This window comes from Larus michahellis, chromosome 4 (assembly GCF_964199755.1).
Source record: "Larus michahellis chromosome 4, bLarMic1.1, whole genome shotgun sequence".
Lineage (NCBI taxonomy): Eukaryota > Metazoa > Chordata > Aves > Charadriiformes > Laridae > Larus > Larus michahellis.
Genome location: NC_133899.1, coordinates 50,522,593 through 50,543,569, shown reverse-complemented (window position 1 = coordinate 50,543,569; position 20,977 = coordinate 50,522,593). Strand labels below are relative to the sequence as shown.

Here is a 20,977-nt window from a genome sequence, read left to right as displayed (position 1 = left end):
GGAGGAAAACTATATCTTCCTTTTTACTTTCCTTGTTATGGCCCAGAGCTTTAAAGAGACTGCTGTGTATTCCCTCATCAGTAGCACAGTCTCTCTAGTCTTTAAAAAGCAACGTAAGAGCGTAAGCAGCATGTATATGAAGATCACTACCTGTTTTAAATTATTTACTGAGGAAAAGGGATTGCTAAAAAGAGCAAACATATGGCTCTTGAGACTTTCAGTAACTTCGCCCATGAATTTACTCACTGCATGCTTGATGGTTGTCTTTGAAATTCTCCTTGGATTTTGGAAGAGCTAAAGAAAAATGCAAAACCCCCCATGTTATACTTAACCTTTGAAGTAGTAATCTTTTTTAAATCATAATCCTAGGGACATATCTCTACCTCTACCTCTAAAATGCTGGTGGGACAAACTGAAAAAGTCACAATTTATTTTGAAGCAGATTATAGACACCAGTGAATAAGTCATCAACAGTCAAAATTTTCTCAGTGATGAGAAGGACTTACTGTTACGGGTGTTACGACCATTCAGATAGTTCTATCATGAACTTACTGCATGAATGAAAAACTGTTGAGATCATAATCCTTGACTTGCACAAAGCTTTTAAAGATACTATATTCCAATTCTTGTGTGGCTCGGACAAGCAGTGGTTAAGGAAAGACGTCAGCTACAAAACTTGGTGTTGGTCATGAGCAGGAGAGGAAGAATTATTTAGGAACATGTTTTGGGTATGGCAATGATGACACTATTTTGAGAAAGGGAAAACGTAATCTGAACATCAGGAAACAACATCAGGAAACCATTCAGCAGGAAAGATGCACTGACTCTGGAATAATGTTCTAAATTGTGAAGTGGTATCTCATTTATGGATCTTAAAAGCAATGTGGGTAAGAAAATGTAATATCAGGGAGTCCTGTATTGGCTGTGAAACAGCTGGGGTGCTATAGATGTATGTAGTTATATGTATCTGCTGGGACAACTCAGGGAAGTTGAGCTGGATAACCTACCCTCTTTCATTTGGTAGAGGATGTTTTACAGACATTTTTAATGACAGCACATTCCCACTTTTTCCAGGGAAGCATTCTTCTTACAAAAGCTGGAAAGACTAGTTTTGTGAGAGTGCAAGTAAGTGATTCTCAGCTGTGACTGCTCTAACACCTCTGCTCTAAACTTGTTCCTAAGTATTTAACACAGATAGAAAGTAATAAAGACAGAAGCTAAGGGAGATGCTTTGTCTTTGACGTAGAGATGTTCATCTCCATTAGAAATATCTTTTGGTCATTCTTTCAAGGAGCATTTTAGATGCTGCAGGTTCATATTTATGAGACATTTTTCTTTGATTCCATACCTATTGAGAAAGCTGCGCAAAGTGTGACTATGGAGTGAGCAGCGGGCTACTAAGATAGTCCCACTGCACGTTTTGGATAAGACCTTCTGAACAGTCATCATGTGTGCATCACACAGACATCAACACAGAAGGAAGTAGCTTGCGTGTAAAAAGAGGATTTTACTCTAACAGCATTCCTTGGAGAACACCTCCTCTGTTCCTCTGTACAGAATTGCTTTGATACTGACGTCCATGGCAGAGGGCAGAGCATTTAGGTGGCACCCACTGCAGTTTGCAAGGTTACTTTCTTTACCTGCATGAAGTGAATTATTCATCAATATGTATGAGATTGATTTAAAAATATTCACTTGGATCTTATGATGCGAAAGTGAGTACTAGCCACTGGCTGGCATCAAGCAAAGAGACCGGAAAGAGTGTGGTAGAGCTGGATTCTGGTCTTGCATGCCCCAAAATCTACCAGCTTGCACATACGTGCTAATTTAGGGCTACTGTAGTGCACTGCTCTTACAGGCGGTGAGTCACTGCACACCAGAGTGAAGAGGAATCAGGGAGGGTTTTGTGCCCCAGTGTTTTCCACTGTGAGAGCGAGCACGCACAAGATCCCTCTGAAGTAAGCTCTAAGGACGGGTGAACTGCTGCGCTTCCTGGGCCCACGCAGGGGAGCACAACTCTCTCCTGCCTCACCCTTCCACCCCCAAGTTTCACCTACTGCTTATAGCTCCTCCCTTCCCTCTTGTTACGTTCAAAATCAAACTGCAAGTTTTCTGGACATTGATTGACTTTTTTTTTTTTCTAGATATATGTTAAATATCTAGGCAAAGAATACCGGGCACATGGCAAGTGTAGCACAGAGATGCCCAGTGCAGCTTCAGGGGAGAGTGGGTCCTGCAATCACTTAGTTGTGTCACTGCAACGGGGTCACTTACCTGCTGAACAGTGTGCTGTTACAGGAGGACTGCTACAGGTGTTTGAGTTCATGGTTTGGAAAGAAGCTCTTGAGAACACTCTCCACTACCCTGCAGTATAATGGTGGCAGTGTAGAGATAGATACTCTGCGACCTGTGATTTCATTAGTCACAAGTGCTTTGCTTGGGGTTAGAGATGTTGTGTAACTGCAAAACTTATCAGCAGCAGTATTTTCAAGAAAGCAATCCCTGGGCAGAAAGGGGCTCCAATGTCCCCCCCCAGACATCACGATAGGTAAAAAAAGAAATAACTCTTTGTTCTGCTGACTCAGTTGAGGTGCTCTAATAGGCTGCAGGAAGCAGGGAGGGGATTGCCTAATGACTGGCAATAACAAAGGGGTGGGGCGGGAGAGCCTTGTCATAAAATCCCTATTCCTCCACCCCTAATCTGCATGGGGAGTTCCTGCCAGCTGTACGACTCAGTATCTTTTTAACATTGGACTTATATGCAACTGGGGCTGCAATGGGATCAAATTTAAGTTCAAATGAGGTAAGTAAAAGAAGCTGATAGTAAGTGGGTAAAATTGTCTGATGTTCCATTTAAGTTGATCACAGAGGAGACCAAGCTCTTTGAGATGTACGGGCAATCCACGGAAAGCGAGTTTGCTGTTCCTTAGACCTTGTGGTTGCAACAATGGTTTTGCTAATCTAGCTTTTTACAGAACCTCGTGGCATGTCTGCATTTTCAACCTATGTTTTAAGGCTAACAACGTTACTTACTGTGCATCCTTAAAAAGAAGCTTCATGTCAAGGAAATGAGAAGCTGGCACAGAGTTGTGATGGGTTTGGTGATGGGTAAAGCACCTAATGAGTGTCGTTAATGAGAATAGCTCTAAGTACGGCTTTGAATATGAGATGTTTTTAAATGTCAGCCTAAAATAAGAGTGTAACACGTAGCTTAGTTTTCTTAACTTTGCCTTGTGTTGTTTTTCCTAGACTTTTACGGGCACCTCAGCACCAGTGGACAGAACGGTAGGTAGTAATTAGCTTGGCCCTTCATTAAATGCTGTCCAGCGCTGAATGTAGATCACCAGAAAAAATGTTAGGAATTCAATGGCTCGGGGGAAAACTGTACTGCAATATTTACTGAACACTGAAAAGCTGAGCTGCAGCTTCAACTCCGTAAATGAAATATTGCCTTGGCTTTCAGTAAACTCTAAATAGTCTGGTCTCTGCTGGTGTCTGGTGCTTATGATGCTGTGAGTAGGTTTTACGCTGTGTCAGGGTATTTTATAGTTCACCTACATTAATTTTTTTAATTCCTCGCTTTTTTTGTGTTTTGATTTATTTGGATGAAACACCCACTTGTCTTATATGTTATTTTTTCATAAGAAGACTTCATTTAAAAGGGTCTTTCAATTGTTCTTAGTGTTGTAGTATTCCTTGTAGGCTTTCTTTGCTCTGTAAGGACCTATCGTAGAGTTTGCAATTCTCTGTGTAACACGGTGTTTAAAAACACAGCATCAGGACAATTAAAACTGTGGAATAAATGTGTTGTGTTCAGCCTCCTGACAAGCCCAGTCTCATTGGTCTGGTAGGAGTGAGAGCAGTGCCCAAACTTCTCTGAAGGTGAAAAAAGAGCAACAAGTTGTTTTGTAAAGGCTGAACTGAGGATGAAGTCTTTGCACAGGCAAATGAAAACTCCCTGGGCAATTAGCAAATGTTCATGTTAACAGATATTAGCATAAAGGAAAATACATCAGATGATAAGCTGCTATGAGCTAGTGAATGGGAACAAAGGCAGTGGCAACAGGATGGGGCTGTCTTCAGACGCTTGCAATGGGTTTGGGGCTGCCAATATCAGTTGCGACTCTGGGGATCTGTAGTTGGAAAGATGGGCTCTTGCCCCTGCTTCGGTGACAGGGGGGTTTCCCAGCCTGTTTTGTTTTGGGCTTTGGTTCCTCCTGGGGGGATTGCAGTGATACAGAGATTCTCCCAAATGGTGGTAAATTTGGTCTTCCTTGTGAAGGTTTTCTGTTATTGATAGTGTCGTGGTTTTGGCCAAATTGGCCAATGGCTGGTGACAGATGCTCTCCCTCCACCTCTCCCTGTTGGTCAGTTTTGGGTCACCTGTCCTGTCCGCTCCTCCCTGCCGGTGGGACCCCTCTATGCTTTTACACTTCCGACCCTTCAGTGGGGCAAATAACGAAATTAGCTGACCTTTGCTGTTATAGCAGTAAGTATAAGCATGAGTCTCTCTGCGTACCATTCCTTGGCACTAATTGTAAATATTGATCTTATCACTCTGAGAACGAACTGGTTTTGGCACAATATGCTGTTAATTTCAGACAGTTAGAAGAGGCCTAGCTAAGAAATAAAATTACTGAACAGAAAGTTGGTTCTCTTTTACCTCAAACCAGGACAGATACTATCTGATGCCTGATTGTGCCCGAGAGCCACTTACCTTCTCTGTTCAAAGTGAAATGCTGGAGTAAAGCAAAGACATTGCAGAGTTTCTTCAAAACACAGCTTTTAAAGTGATGTTTAGGCCTCTGTGTGTAGTCTTGCAGCTCTAAGAAAGTATGCTAGTATCATAAATATTGTTACTTTTAATTCTGTATACTTAGCCTGCCTTTAGAAGATCAAGCTGTTTTTTTATCCTTAGTGCTTTTAACGTTATTAGTAGGTCTCTAGGTGCGAGACCTGTACAATTCAGTCACTTTAGATTGTTCCTCTTGTCTTTATGGTATTTCGGGTGGCAGATCTGGCCTGAATATAGTACGTAGAATTTAGAGTAGGACACAGAGCCCCTTCTTTCTGTCCTGAGTCTTCAAGGCTCACAGAGGCAAAAGTCAGGAAAGACCTGACATTTTTTGTCCTTTCTTTTGCCATGAAAGTTAGTATTTATGATGATAAATATATCAGCATAGTATATCTGAGGGTGTTTTTTTTTTTTTTTTTTGTTACTCAATGGCTCAGTTAAGGGAATCGGCTTTCATTATCAGAGTCAGTTTCAGGGCAACCCATGGGATGTGTGTGATTTAAACTTGAATGGCCATTTAAATTAAAGGTAATATGTAAAACATTTGGTGAGAAGATGTCGGTAGTGCCCTTAAGCTGACAGGCAGAAAAGTAATACTTTTTAAATTACTCAAATTACTGGATCATATCAAAATAATATAGGCTAGTGTGGTCTTGAGAAAAGCCATGCTGAACTGTGGAAATGCTTGACTTGGTTTCTCTTCTAAGATTTGGATTTATTCTAACGTGCAAGTCCGGCTGTGGAGCTGCAAACAGGAAGAGAAATAAAATCACATGAATATGGCAGTCTGAAGCCACACAAGTTTTACATAGCTCTTGGAAAGAAGCAGGCCTTGAGTCACTGCTGCTTCTTTTATTTTTATTCTGGAACAACCCCAGTGACTTCTACTGACTTAATAATACCCAGCTACAGGATATTTTAAAATGGGTGAAATAAATACAAAACAGGAATACAAGGAAAAAGCTTTTCTTATGCATTTGACCTTGCCTGAGGTGGTAGACATAGTAACATAATGAAATCCTGCCTGCCCTTGGGGCTCCAAAACTCTTTGAAGTTTAAAGGTGCCACATACCTGACCCAGGTCAGAAGCAAGGCAAAGATCTGTGTTTTAGAGTACTCCCGCTCTTTCTGACAGGCCTGAGCGTTTTCTTTGTTGGCCTTCATGGTTTTTAAAGTACTGGTGATATTTCTGTTCCTTTTTGAAGGGAAACCTAAGAGAAGAATGCTCTGCTCCAAATAGATCTGACACGCTGTTGTACTTTGATAACTGCCTTTTCTCTTGATGTAACTTGGGAATGTTGTATGTGTTTCACTCCAGTCTCCTCAAGAAAAAAATTCTATAAAAGACTTTTAAGCTTGGAATTTTACTGAAACAGAGCAGTTTCAGAGCCTAGTTATGTAACTCTTATTCATATGGATGAGCACTCACGTATGTGAACACTCCTATTGACTTCCCGGGGACTAGATATGTAAGGATTGCACAAGTGTGCCACAGGACTTAATTGAACTTTTATCTGACGTAGGCTAGTGTGACCAAGTCCTGTGTTTGCAATCTCATATATTTAGGTAGTTTCAAACTGCTTATTAAAATGCCTGGCTTGTGTTTCCGGTTTATGAGGTAACAATCATGTCTCAGACAAAATAAATACAGAAGCTGAAAGTCGAAGTGTGTGTAATAACTGACCTGGGAGGCTTCTGGCCTCAGAACTTACCCAGCCTGCGATATGGTCATCGTCATGTTAAAGGGAAAGATGTGGGAGTCATTGCCTACAACTAGCAGATTACCCTGTTTAAGATAGTTTTTCTGTGTGAATCTCTGAAAGTTGCTGACTGCTAGACTTGATGAAGCATTCAGACACCTAAAAGTTAGGAGCTATAAGACCGGACTTCCAAGTCTGTAGTGTGGGAAAAGACTCCAGAAGCCAAAATGAAGCACTGAGGATTGATTCAGTATGTTTGAAGAGTTAGAAACATCAGAATGGGAATTGTGACAGCTGAGAAGGGAACTGTATAAATCTGTACATCCAGCTAACAGGGACAGCTGAGCACAGAAACACCCTTCTTAGATCCTGTCTCTGTGTGCCCCTTCAGGCTGCAAGGAGATACCACTATCCACTTGAGATGCACAAAGTAGAGGTCTAGACGCTTGTTTTCAAAGAACTGGCAAAGGTTATTCCTTTAAAATGGTGTCCAGCCTAGTGGTTATGATACTTCCCTGGCATGGGGAACTTCTCAAGTCTGTTCTTCTGTATTTGAGGGATGCAGGCCCCCTCCTTCCTGATTGAAGAAATACTCCACCTCTTCTGCTGAAATAGCAGTTCTGAGGACAAAAACATTTAGGATTTATTGGATGGGAAAGCAGGGACCAAACCTAAATGCAGCACACCTGTCAGTAGATTTGGCAGGGAGAGGCAAGCCTTGGCTGTTGGTCCCTGCGCCTAGGAGTGCTTCTGTGTTTTACCCAGTTCTATTTAATGCATATAGAACAGTAGTTCTGGCAATTCAACTGCATAGTCTGGTCATGATGTCTTTTGGTTGCTTTAGGTTGGAGACTCTAATCTTTTTTTTTTTTTTTCCTCTCCCCATGAAAAAACTAGTTTTTTCTTTCAAGGTGTTTCTGTCCAAGTGGCCATGTTTGGGATAATGGAGCAGGTAGATGTGTGATATACTCTCTGAGACAACTGCAATGTCCCACAGCTGACAATTCAAGTGTCTGCGAACTATGCACCATAAAACTATGCCCTGTGCTATTCTGGACAGGTTAAGATAATGTAGAACAAATGTGCCCATATCATGTGCCCATCCAACCCTCCTGCTGCTGTCTCACTGACCTTCAACTCTGCATCTTCAGGCCCCTTGCCCACCCAAAGGGAAGTACAAGAGGATGTGCCGGGGATTGCCCAGGCTGTTTCTTGGAGACTGTTCTTCATCTCTGATGCATTTTCAGGGGTGCTGAGGTTTTTGTTGGTGAGGACAAGGACCTACTTCATTACATTGTGTTAGTGCCCAATGTCACTTCACAGTCCCAGTTGCTTAACACTTTGTCAAAGCATTGTGAAACACTTCAGGATAAGCCTTGTGGTACAGATGGAAAGACAAATGGGCTGGCAAAATGTATAGCGTGTATGAAGGAAATAGTAGAAAGGTAGATTTTACTAGTTAACATCAATACATCATTTTTACTGTTGTTGCTTATGATTAACAGAGGCACTTCAGATGCAAAGTAATAAAACCCACGTGTTTGTGTTAGGACACTGCATTAACTTTACTAAGGTACAGTAAGTCTATGAATGCAGGAGTGAGAGGGTTTACGGTTAGAGTTGATGTCTGTTCTTACAAACTGGTATACATAGAAAGATGAGACAAGTTTCTGGGCATAAAACACCTGTTTCTGTTCTAAAAACAGAATCAGTAGACTGAAAGCTAAATACCAATTTGAAGCAAGTGTTGAGAGAAATGACATCTGAACATACATTGGTTTTAAAAGGAAAGATGGTACCTATGAAACAGAGGAGATGTTAGAGTGGGAGGGGAGAGAAAGGTGCTAAGTGGTTATCTCCCAGGTGAAATGGGGGAAGGTTAATTTATAACCTGAGGAATATGAAAACATATTAGTATGAGCCATGGAAATTATGAGGTATTGCAGAATTAATATCTTTGAGCCCAAGGTGTCTGATATCTAGTGCAGTTCCGAATTAATTCCCAAGATCATCTCTGGAAAGAGTTTAGTAGCCTTCTGCTGGGGTGAGGGCTGAAGATCAGAGATGGATCAGAGTCTTCATGAGAAGTATTTCGTTACTGTGAGCTGCATTTCTGGCCTTTTAGGCTGCATGTGGGAGCTTCTGCTGGTGCAGGAGCTTTTGCTGGTGCATGGTGATTGCTTAGCTTTACTTGCACAGCTACTGTGACGGTGTTTGGTGTCCCAGTGAGTCTGTTCTATTGCAGGCAGTGGTGTGTAAGAGGCGAGGAAACCCACATGTGCGCTGTAGGGGTGTTTATTGTGATAATAACGGAGCAGAGTTAGAAAGATGTGATCTTTATCAAATCAAACTCTCAGCTCCTATTCTCAGCTCATATGTGGTTTTGAAATCTGTTGCTTCTATTTCAGACCTGAAAAGGATTCTGTGCCAGAAATTTGTATAGTTTTCCCAACTGTTCCAGTTGGTTTGATAAATGATATTGGCTCAACCTTAAAAACCTTGTTTTGTCTACATTCTTAGAAATTTAGGGTTATAGTAGTCTGTGACTACACACTATGATACTAATCTCAGTGTAATCTCTTTTTCTCTTTTTCTTTTTTTTGAATTGTCATGCAGAGACCAGTATCTCCTTTCAACTTGCTTACTGTAAAAATCCTAAGAGTGAGGAACGTCCGGAAGGCAGACGTGCGTGAGTACTTCTACTATTGTTGGATGGTTCTTATAATTCTTTAAAGTAAAGAAAATATTTGGTCAATGTTGCTGTTCTTAAATTGTGTAGGAATAGAAAGATATGTTGCTGCAGGTTTGCAAGAATTATTTTTACTGTGATACTGAAGTGTTGCTTTCTCCTCTTAAGCCTAAAGAGGCTAATTCAAGTAAGGTGGTACGTTTGATCTCTTGCTTTCATACCTCACTGTATGACGTTTATTTCCTATCCTTGTGACATCAGACTTAGCTGTTGATCAGAGGGCTGCTCTTTAAATGATGAAAATTTTTGCACTTTTGAGTAAGAAACCTGAGTGTTCCCTACAGAATTTTTGGACGGAAGAAAGTAGAGGACCGGTGATGCAAATGTAAAATCAGCAGTAGTAGGAAAGCCTATGAAAATAACAGAAGTACAAGCAAAAACATTCTGTTACTTCTTCACAATTTATATATATGCAAGAAGAGGTGATAAAATCCAGTATATCTGGGAATTTATTTAATCTAGAGAATGGAGCAATTTAAAAGAAAAAATTAAACAGAGCACTACTGTGAGTGTTTTAAAGGAGTTTAGGTGAGGGAGAGTGAGGGGAAGAGAGAAAAGGGTATCTAGAATAGAGACTACAAGAGAAAAACGTCATAGCCAGATCACAGAACAAGAGTTAATAGTGAGAAGGGACCAAGATAGAAGAACTGTCTGCAGTAGGGAAGCCCACAAGTCTGGTGATATCCAACTGTGAAAGCCCAGTAATGATTTACCTTCTCTGCCTCGGCAGACTAGTGGGCACCAGCTTGTGGTACCGGTGTTGCAGCAAATATAAACCAAAAATTCTCAGTGGAAGAATGAGACTTGCAATAGGTGGAATAAACCATTTGTTCACTGTCCAAAAGTGACACTGACTCACCCACTGGAGGGACTGGTTAAATTCTGTATTTTAAAATTCCCGATTCATTGAGGAGCTTCCTCACAGCTTCTGTTCCACAGATGTGGGCCCCCAATAACTCACTCTTCTGGGTGCACTGGGGCTTTTTCAGGTGCCTTTCAAAATGCAGTTATGCCACTGAGTCACTTCCATGGGGAAATTTGAATGGTGAAACCTCTGTGTAAAGAAGTTGGAAAGGCATGAAAGAAGGCGGCGAAATAAAGACAAAGAGAATAAAAAAAATTCAAATTGAAAGACTGTAAAAATACAATGGAAAGACGTAAACCAGAGATGAAAAGTCCACAATATGTTCACCAAAATCTTGCTGAACACTGCTCAAAATTAAATTTCTTTTGGCACACTCAGAATTTCATGCGGAACATCATCGTTTGTAAGGAAACCAGCTGTAAATTTTAGTTAATCTACTATATATCTTGAGAATTCAACTAATGTAATGGGTTAAGAGTAGAGAGAAAATTTTATCTTCTTATCTGAGGTTGGATTTGGTGGTTCCTGGCAGGAAGAACGTGGTTGGAACATGTGGAAGTTGTGCTTAACAACAGTGGTTTTGAATGAATGATTACTATCAGGGAACAAATCTCTGCTACACTCACTTGTGGTATTCTGGGTTACTCCTGCATCTTCAGCAAAGTAATACTACTGTGCTTATTTATCTTGTTCCTTTTATTTAAAGAATCTGCCATGATTTACTGGATGCTTTGTTTACTGTTTACGTCTTAGTATTTTTTTACTCTATAAATGACAGATGATCAAACTACTTTGTGATATTTACTGTGTTGTTTTGAAAAAGGGATTTGGTTCATGAGGCAAATTGAGAGCAGCTTGTAAATTGTAAAGTTCTGGGTTTCTTACAGATTAAAATCCTATTTTAATGTGCAGAAATACACACTTCGTGGGCTTACAGTTTTATGCGCTGACTTCTTATTTAACAAACCCCAGATGTTCAAATGCCTAAGTGTTGATTTGCATCAACAAAATATGTGAGCTGGCCAGGCAGTCACTGCAATTACATCTGCAAACCTGCATGCACAATTATGTGTGGATTTGTGTACACCAGCAGGTTGCCTGCTTATGCTGCGATTCATTGTGACTGCAATTCATTGTGGCTCCTCTTCTCAGGAATGAATTGCTCACAGTCGCTCCTTACCACAGTGAATCGTACAGTCTTTCTTCATGAAGCCTGTTGGCATGTCTCTCACATCATATTGCCCTATTTCCTTGTGTTCTGGTCTCAAAAACAGATGACTATCATATCTTTATCCCCTTGAGATGACGCGAATTCAGAACCTGGGCTTCCCAAGGCTTTATTTAAAGTGTATTTGGCAGAGAGGTTTGAAAACTTTTCAGCAAGAGTATTTTCTCATCAGAAAACTTGTTTTCTAAGGAAACTCAAAGTATTGTGGAAAAAAAATATTAATCTTTTTGTCTGTAGTGGCAAGGATATGCCAGGCAGGCTCTACCTTTGCTGAGGCATTAAAAAAGGCATTTGAGAATCCAAACATTTCAGTTAGTTTTCCTTAAAACCTCGGTATTTTCAACTATGGGAAAGTATCCATTTTCTGCCTCTTCGTAGTGATAACAGTATGGTTCTAGTTACTCTAGTTCTGAGTTAGCATTTATTTTCTCCACTTTAGCTTTCCTGTTTTAACCTGATTAAACCTTGGTGTTTCCCATTTCAATATATATTGAAAATCAAATTTCCCCCCATTTCAGTTTTCTTGTTAGTGAAGTGTTTGTGCTTATTTTATTGAAGGGAATCTTTCTTCGTGGTCTTTGATTCTCACATTCCTATTTACCAATGAAAAATTAATATGCTTTAGAAGTCTTTCTCCCTGTGTTGTTCCAGAGCCAGGATAATTTTAATAGATTTGAATATAGGCCTGGAAATCTAGACAGTCTTTCAGACCCTGACACTGTCATTCAAGTTTTCTCAAACTTGCTTAATCCTTATGTTGTCTCTGTGAACTAATTCATTGGTGTGTCTCCAAGTTCTTTGAAAATGGAAGCTCTAGCATTAATCACCATCAGCCATCTACATTTTCATCTACCTACACTTTTGCCTCTGCCGAGTGCCTGATTGGTCACGCTCTTCTGATCAGGTTTGGCTAAGAGAGCTTTCTGGAAATGCTTTCCCTCCCATAGTCACTGCTAAGGTTTTTCTGGCAGTGATAGCGTAGTTAACTACATGGTAAAAGCACAGCTTGGTAGAAATATGATTGGTGGAAAAATCTAAATCTGTAGTTGTTACTGAAAGATAAAGAGGAAATGCATGAAGAAAATTGTACTTAATATGATGTAATAACATTGTTACACGTTTTGAGCATGATGCAGGGATTGACCGTGGGTTGAATCATTTGACCTCTTCTGACTCACAAGGTTGCTGTAAGTTGAGTAAGTGTAAGGACTGGTTGAGTGTTGCTCATGTGGAATAGAGAGAATATGTATTGCATTATAGGTATGAGAGAAAGACCATGGGTGCCTGTCTCAAGCTTTTGCAAGTCTCACTCCCTGGTGGTTCTCCCTCCAAACATGGGGGGGCAGAATATGGAAGAAGCTGATGTCTTTGGCATTTAATGGCCTCCTTCCCCAGACTTGAGTGATGGAAAGATTTTTCTAGTCTGCAGACAGAGTGGTAGGAAGGAACAGCATGAATTGTAACTCAACCCTGGTGCTGAGACTGATTTGGTTTTCCAAAAGACTTGCTGAGAAAGATAGAACTTCTAAAAAATTTAGTCAAATATGTGAATGAATATGGAATTGGCAAATTCTGATTTGTGGTAAAGAAGTCAAACTTTTTGGCTTCTATGGGGGAAACGCTTTACTTTTTGGCAAAAAAATCTGTCATTCTTCATTTAAGCCAGCACTTTGATAAAGGCTTTCAACTAGTTAAGGTACCAAATCTGGGGAGGACAAATCTTTCCGTAGCCCAGATAGAAGGTCGTGAGGTGTGTTGCCTGAGCGACAGAGGAGCCATCCTAGAGCTGATGTGAGCACATGTGGCAGGAGACATATACCAGTAGATATTATCGTGTTTTGGCAATGTTATCCTGCCCCAATTATTTGGATAGTCATGAATATAAAACTAAATGCAGCGTGGATAGATGTGCTTGTACTACATGTGGAGTACAGTGTTATTTCAAATAAAACTTTATATTGGGAATGAGCATGGCAAATGCGTGAGGATGTTTCTGTGTTCTTATGAATGCTTCATTGTATTATTTGCTCCTCACGCTGTATACTTTAGGAAGAAATCCCTTACTGTGTTACCTTTGTCTTATTAGGGTTGAATGTGCACAGTGCGGTAGTTCTTTCTCTGGATACGTTATCACTCTGCACATCTTCTCTTTATGCAGTCACCCTTTCAGATTGCTATGTGACACTGTGGCTGCCTACTGCCTCAAGTGAGAAGGTTCGGACAAGAACCATCAGGAACAGCAAAAACCCTGTCTGGAATGAAGCTTTCTGCTATAAAATCGACCGCCGAGTCAAGGTAGTGAAAATAAATGGTTTTTACCATTTGCTGTTTGCAGATAGTCAGTAGATTATACAAAACTACAATAAAGCAGTAAGTATTTAGCTAGTTTCTGAACACTGGAGGTGTTGAAGATTCCTCAGGAAAAACTCTGCTGTCACATCTCCTTGGTATTGTTCTATTCCAGCTACTTAAACATCTACTATACAGAGGAAGTGAGAAGGGACTAAATGCCCTGCCCATAGAGAATATGGCCCTTCTATCCTATTTCCAGTCACAGATACAAGTAAAACCCAAGATAAAGAACACATGAAAATAACAGTAAGATCAGTTAGTTCTAGGTAGGGTGGAAAGGGAATCCTTTAAACACTTTTTGTGTATCTGTGCCTGTTTTATACACTTAGAGCCAAACGCCATAAAAAAAAAATGTAGAAACTTTTAATACTGTTATTTATCACAAATTCATGAATGTTCTGCATGACCTGTCTGTCTTGTTTCATTTCCTCGGGCAGACAAGCCTGCTTCTTTGTGTATGTACAGTTATTAATGTGAAGTCTAATACTCCCAAATCAGTTTCCCTTTTCTGTTTGTCTTTCTCTTTTTCCCTTCCTCCCCTAAAACTGGAGTGGGGAGGGAGGAAACCTTGAGATTTTCCTGCCTTATGGAGCAATTAGATACAGAAAGAAGTCGATGATATTCTTAACCTCCTTTTGCAGAATGTGCTGGAGCTAAAGGTCTGTGATGAAGACACAATCACCAGGGATGACGAGCTCTGCACAGTTCTCTTTGACATAGATAAACTCACTGTAGGACGTACGGTTCGAGTGAAGTTTCAGCTAAATCCACTGGTGAGCAATGGAATCAATGAGAACAAAAGAGCAAATTCTTTCCTTCCACCTAAATATATCCTTTTACAGTGTTTCACTACAGGAAAAATCTACTTAAACTGTATATTGCTGCGATTATAATAAAGACTTAAAATCCCTGTATGAGTGCTCCGTGCTAGTTTTTAAGAAAAAATCTCTGGTAAAATTCTAGGATGCAACCAGCCTAAAACTAATTGCCTGGTGGGTGCCTTCATTCTGAATATTTCTGGTGTGTTTGTTAACTCTTGTTCAGCCACTTTAAACCGTAGTAATATTAAAACAGCTGATTGTTTTATATTGGGAATTGAAATCTGAAAAATGGGTGTTTTAGCAGAACAGCAGTTCCAACGTCTGCATGCTCATATGGTATTTAGATCTCAAAAAAATAGTTTTAGCGTCTGCTTTTTCAATATCATAAAATCCCATATCTTCAGTTGGCACCACAGTTTCTTTTGCAAATTGTTCTTATGCTCTGGGAATTTTCCAAAGTGCTATTATAAATATACATTTTACAAATGATATGTAATGTGTGATGAAAGCTATGAGGAAAAATAAATAATATACATTTCTTTCTTTTTCCTGCTCTCTTCAGGCGCGTGAGGAGCTGGAGGTGGAGTTCACACTGCAGAACACGTGAGTAGAGTCCTAAATTCTATATAAACTGTTGTATTTTCTGTAAAAATAGACTGGGCAGCTGGTTCATCTGTGATGTGCTTCTTAAACCTACAGTCTCTGAAAGCAGTATCTAGCTGTTTTCATTCAAGTCTAGTAAACAGGAATTTCAGAATACATATTTTTAGATTTTAGATATCTTAAAATGTAATTTTTGCCTTGTTTGGCTGCTGTCTCCTGGGCACCAACTTCCTCCTGTTCTTGTTTTGTCATTGAATCAATACACAAGGAAGTATGAGGACAGTTACAATATTCGGGAAGTTTTGACCCTTAGAAGAAGGGGTGCCAAGCCTAGATATCTTATGTACCTCCTTCTTGGAGAATCTGGCTCTTCAAATCGACAGCAGTACAAAATGGCCTCTTGTAAATTGATCGTCTGGCTACACGTAGGGAGCTGTGGTAGACTTGAGTATCAGTTCCAGCAGGGAGAGGAACAAAATAGTCTGCATAAAGAAAAGAGCAAAGATCACTGTGGGAGGTTGAGGACTGAGGAACCAGGAAAACTGGAGGAGCAGCACTAGCTTCACTTGGTAGGCTTGAAAGGTGTTGGTGGATTTTAACTGTTTAGGGGATGTGTTTGCGTCAAGTAATTCATGCTGTGGAGAAATCTGTCACCAGCTGGAGAGGGAGTCTGGTGTGGGATCACAGTCTGTCTCCATAATATGCTTTATGACTCTGAGAAAGTTACTTGAAAGGATTTCTGCTACCAGTTTGATCCATGTTATTGAACTGAAACTGTTGTTAAAACAACCTTAGAGACGGGATGGTACTGCTGGGACCTTCTCAAGGCATTCGGGGCACTTCAGGAGGCCTAACAGAATACTGTGTTGGTGGAGACTTTGAATAATGTCTTTATTCCTGACGGAAGGGGAAAATGGGACTTGCTGGAGAAAGGGCAGTAGTTATGAACGAAGTGTTATGAACAAAGAAGGAAAGATCTTCCAGTGCCCACAAGCAAAAAAGCCGTCGGAGATAAAGCAGTCCCAGAATCTCCTATTACAAGTCATGGGAACTCACCAGGGTGTATTGTTTGTTGTTTACTGTGCACCAAAACTGGTAGAAAGCCCAGCAACAGGAAGACCCAGCTTAGGAGTGCCACGACATCAGTAATGGCAATGGGGAAGGGAGCTCCAGTAGATGTCCCAGATGGCCTGTCTACCATCTTCCTTCCTCTGAAAGATAGAATCATAGTCTCAATAATCTTGTCTTTTGATGAGGGAGGTCCAGGTAGGTTGTCTGGCTTGGAGGTTGTGCGTGAGTGGGTTTGCATATAGGTATGGAGGCTGGAATTCACCTTGGAGCATGTGCACGACAGCTCTGTGTCAAACTCTTCTCTTGGACCTTGCAGCCAATTGCTGTTTCCTGGAGATGTATTCAATAGATAAAGTCAGAAACGTAGCTATTTCTGCAGTTGCTGTCCAAGTAGGAATTCTAGTCATTGGAAAATGATGGTTGGGACTATACATATAAAAAGGACCCTTGGCAGTCCCAAGGAAGAGGTTTTAAAAAGAATCACAGTCATGGCTCAGTTGCTACAGCAAGAACATATCTGATCCCCTTTTTTCATTCATAGTGTGATACGTGGGTCACCAATGTAATAGTTGTGGCCTGAAGCTTTCAACACGCAAAGGGAAGAAATTGCTGCATCATAAGTAAGGGAACGTCCCTATTAGGTAACAGCAGGACTGAGAAAAGGGAAGACACTTCTCTGGGAAAATGGGCTTCTTGTCGGGAGGCAGATAAACATTTTCCCTACTATCCCTCATTTGCATTCCTTGCATACGCATATTGGTCAATGCTGTTCTGCCCGTCAGTTGAGTCTGCAATAAAGGTGTAAGCACACGTGAATTGATTAAATATCATGATCTTGGTAGGATGTTGAGAAGGCTTTTTTCCCCTCAACATAGAGAAATGTGATATCATGAGTAATTAATTAAAGGGTTTGGACATTAAAATTGGAGACAATGGATTGCGTAACCTGTGATAAACTAAAGAGCCCTGAAAAGGTCTGAAAGACGGAAGTAGCTGAGATGGGTCACCAGAAAGCTATGGATGAAATCGACTTCTCCTGTGTTTAACAAGCTCATCAGGTTTTGGCAAGAGTTTTGGCGTTGCTGGGTGGGAGAATTGTTGACAGAGATTAGAGATAATTTTCAGAGGGTGAGGGTCAACCATAGTATTTACAAGAAGTACAGCTAATCGTGCAAGGAAGTTTCGAGAAATCTGGTATTGTGATGGGAACAATGAGAATATACTTTTTTGGGGGTAAATATGGCAGTTTATCTCTGAAATTAATAATTATTCCCACCAGCACATTTTGTCTGACACTATTTATCTGAAGTAGTTTTTCTCTCCTTTCCCATCTTCATTCCAGACTTTACCAATAGGAAGATTTACTGTATTAGCCTGTTCTTTCTTTCCAGCATTACACATGAAAAATATCCCACGTGAAGTGTAACACCAGGCCAAGAAAGTTTCCTGGGTTGCACCTACAATAGTGGCTTTGTCACTCTTATTTTTGCTTGCTTATTGACCTCACTGCAAAAATTGTGTTTTGTGTCACTTTTACCAAAGAACATTGTAAAAATTTCATCATGATACACTGGCGGGCTATATGGAATTTGTTCCCGCTTGCATTCCCATTATCTTTTATTTAAAATGGAAGAAAACCTTCACTTTGGTAGACTGGTTTCCACAACTGCGAGACAAATACCCTCTCTAGTTTTGCCTCACTCTTACGCCACTCCTGCAGTACCTGCAAACGCTCACCTCTCTGCTGCCACTACCTGTGGCAGGCACTGAGAGCCAGACCGTGTATCCTAACGACACAGAGAGGAAGGCATGCTCCTTCCTCCAAGTGCCTTTTCACCAGCAACTGATCCAAGGGATTGCAAACGCCTGCCCAATGTTTTATGGGCCCATAATACGAGCCCAGCTGGCATGACAGCTGCTGCCCTCGAGCAGCAGTGACAGAAAAGGTAAGGTCGTTGTACACAGGTTGCCGATTTGAGTACTTTAGTGCTTTTTGTGTTATTTTCTGGTGATTATCAATGGTAACGTGCGCTTTCTCCCTTGTGTTTCCCCTGGTAGAGTCCAGCATCAGCATGAGCCTCTACGAGTTGCTACAGGGACGGGGTCCCGCTGGACTAGGTGGCTTCGCTCCCTTAACATCCCCTTCCCCTCTGACTTCTGAAGCCCATGCCTGATACTGAGAGGCCCCAAAGAGACTTCTGGTGCACTAAAAGGTACTTTGAATTTCCAAGGAGATGTCTGAGGGACCCAGGGTATTTGTTGGGTCTGCTGATCTTTTTGGCATGTTTCTATCTTTCAGATGTCCCAAGCTGAGGACGTACATCCCAAACAACTCTTAGAAGAATGAAGAACCACTCTTACACAAGCTTTCATCTCAGCTTCCCCACCCTTTTCTTTTTCAAATGTGAAAGATGATGTTTAAAACAAAGCCCACTTAACACACACAAATGTAAATAGGTGTACAAAAAGTTGTATAAAAGTTAAATATTAATTATTAAAATACGGCAAAAGCATGATTTTTAGAAAATAAAAGTCTTTTTTTCTTTCTGTAGTTCTGCTGCGTTATTTTGAGAAATTTCCCCCATGCGGGGAGGGACCAGCAGATCATGCTAGCCATTTGGTTTGGGCACTGCTGGGGAAGCTCTGAGTAGCCTGAGCCTCCATCCATGAGGGGACAAATGTACTGTTCGTATTTGTACTTGTGGCAAGAAGTCACAGGGCCTCAGGGAGCACTTAAGGCAAAAGTTTTAAGTGAAGGAAAACGACAACCAAAGAATCTTGGAGGCAAATACACTTTTCTTTATTGAAGAAGTACCATGCCCAATGGTTCTCTCAGGTTCTCAGAAAGTTTGGAAAAGCAGCCTGCACTATGTGGAAGCTACTAAACAAAGGGGAAGCTGGATCTGTCAAAAAAGAATTAAAAATTTCTACATAAGTATCAAAAAATCCAAATTCTCTGGGGAAACAGAGCACGGTTGCCTACTCAAAATGTGAACTGTAATATGTGAATTTGTGTGACTGTAGCTTCCCATACAATACTGCTCACCTCATTATAAACCAGGCATGATCTAAAAAGGAGGAGAAGGCAGTCTGAGGTGAACCAGGTGTTGTGAAGTGACCTCTGGGCTCACAGAGTCCACTGCAGTGTTAGGCATCCCTTCTATGGGTATTTAGTGGGGAAGGATGCCCAGGGCCTCTGTTCTTGGCTTCTCCTGCTGCAGGCTACGACAAGCTCCTAGTTGTCATAGTAAAACTGAAGTCTGCATTAGGAAAGGCCATACATCACAAACTGTGATGCAGGAGAGGACAGAACTGTTAGTACGGGTAACGAGGGCTGTCTAGTAGCAGGTTGGTTGTCAGGGAAGTTACCAGCTAGTCCTGAGAAGTGGACGTTATTCAGTGCTCCAAAGCAAGGCAAAATATTCAAAGGCGTCTGCCAACCTGAATAGTAAGAGCTCTTCTGCACCCAGCTCAGCTGGGTTTCTAGCCAACAGAAGCCTTGAAACTCAGGATGTAAAAGTTGGAAGTGCCGTGTGGAGAGTAACCAACAAGTGACCGCACCTGGGCTTCCTCACAGGAGTGTCCACAGAGGTGATGCTCCAAGAGGGACATCTCAGGCATTGGTGCTCAATGCCTGTGTTGTCCTGGTTCTTCCCAGGAGCCTTACAAGCCATTCTATCCAACAATACAGGTTCTTCCTCCCTGTTTGAAGGTCATGCCTTGAACTCATAATTATCAGTCTAACTTTATACTTTGCTGATACCAATAGCTCAAATAATACTACACTTTATTGGATATTTACCTCTATAAAAAGACATCTTTTTCTGTCTTTCCACCTTCGTTTCACCAGGCTATTCAGACTCAGGTCTTCTATTATCCACCATGCTCCTTCCCTGCTTTCCTTTATTCTTTAATGAAGTATTGAGGATAGTGACACCATACATCATGTAATGTTACAACTATTTGACTATGAAATAGCAATTAAGTGCAAAATTTGGGTCTGGAACAAAACTTGTGTAGTACTTAACCCCATTTCCCTGCATGCAGGTGGAAACACAGAGTATTTTTTGCCCATTACTGACCAATGTTCTTTGAACTCTTTTGAAACACACTTTCCAAAAAAAAAAAGAACCTACAAAATTCTTAGGTAAAACTCTTTTTTCCAGTGTATAACTGTTTTGCGGGGAGGGGGGGAAGGGTGGTGGTGGTGTAGTGTTTGCTTTTGTTTTGTTTTGTTTTTACTGGAAAGTTGTTTCTGAGTGTTCTGTACTGTATTTAGCCAATGCAAATTTTCTCTTAAAGGAAAATACTGATTTGGAAATTTAAACTTTAAACTGTTTATGAGCTTTGATAAACCTTCTCTTAAAATGGATAACAACAATGCCATTCATCTGATTTTAAAGGAAGCATATTGCTTTATTGGTTTCAGCTAAGACGAAATACTTAATTATATAACTATGTGAGACTACAGAGTGTATAATCCATAACTTGTAAAGTCTGAATAAACAACTCGTACCATCTGCAGCAGGTTGAGGAGTTGGTGCTCAATCCTTATGATTTTATGTATGCGTGCATTCCCTTTGGACTAATCTGGGTTATGGAGAATACTATATGAATTTCCCTCTGCAATTTAATAAAAAGGTAAATTAGAAGATATCCTTAATGAGACGTTGCCTGATTTTTCTGAGGGAAAAATATTTAAGAGTATAAAAATTGGCATCTGCCAGTATATGAACCCACTTCTGCCCCTAGCTGTATAAGTGGAAACACATCTATGGATCCAGTGATATATT

General features: G+C 40.7%; 1 protein-coding gene across 1 annotated transcript in view; it reads left to right on the top strand.

Moving 5' to 3' along the window:
• Positions 1–2,776: 2,776 nt before the first annotated feature.
• The window catches only part of LOC141741583 (cytosolic phospholipase A2 epsilon-like), a 33,508-nt gene continuing 15,307 nt past the window's right edge, over positions 2,777–20,977 (top strand). The window contains exons 1-6 of the mRNA XM_074582430.1: positions 2,777–2,803; positions 3,250–3,285; positions 9,112–9,184; positions 13,496–13,632; positions 14,331–14,462; positions 15,073–15,113. Of these exons, the coding sequence (XP_074438531.1) occupies positions 2,777–2,803; positions 3,250–3,285; positions 9,112–9,184; positions 13,496–13,632; positions 14,331–14,462; positions 15,073–15,113 (446 nt within the window). The remainder of the gene's footprint in view (positions 2,804–3,249; positions 3,286–9,111; positions 9,185–13,495; positions 13,633–14,330; positions 14,463–15,072; positions 15,114–20,977) is intronic.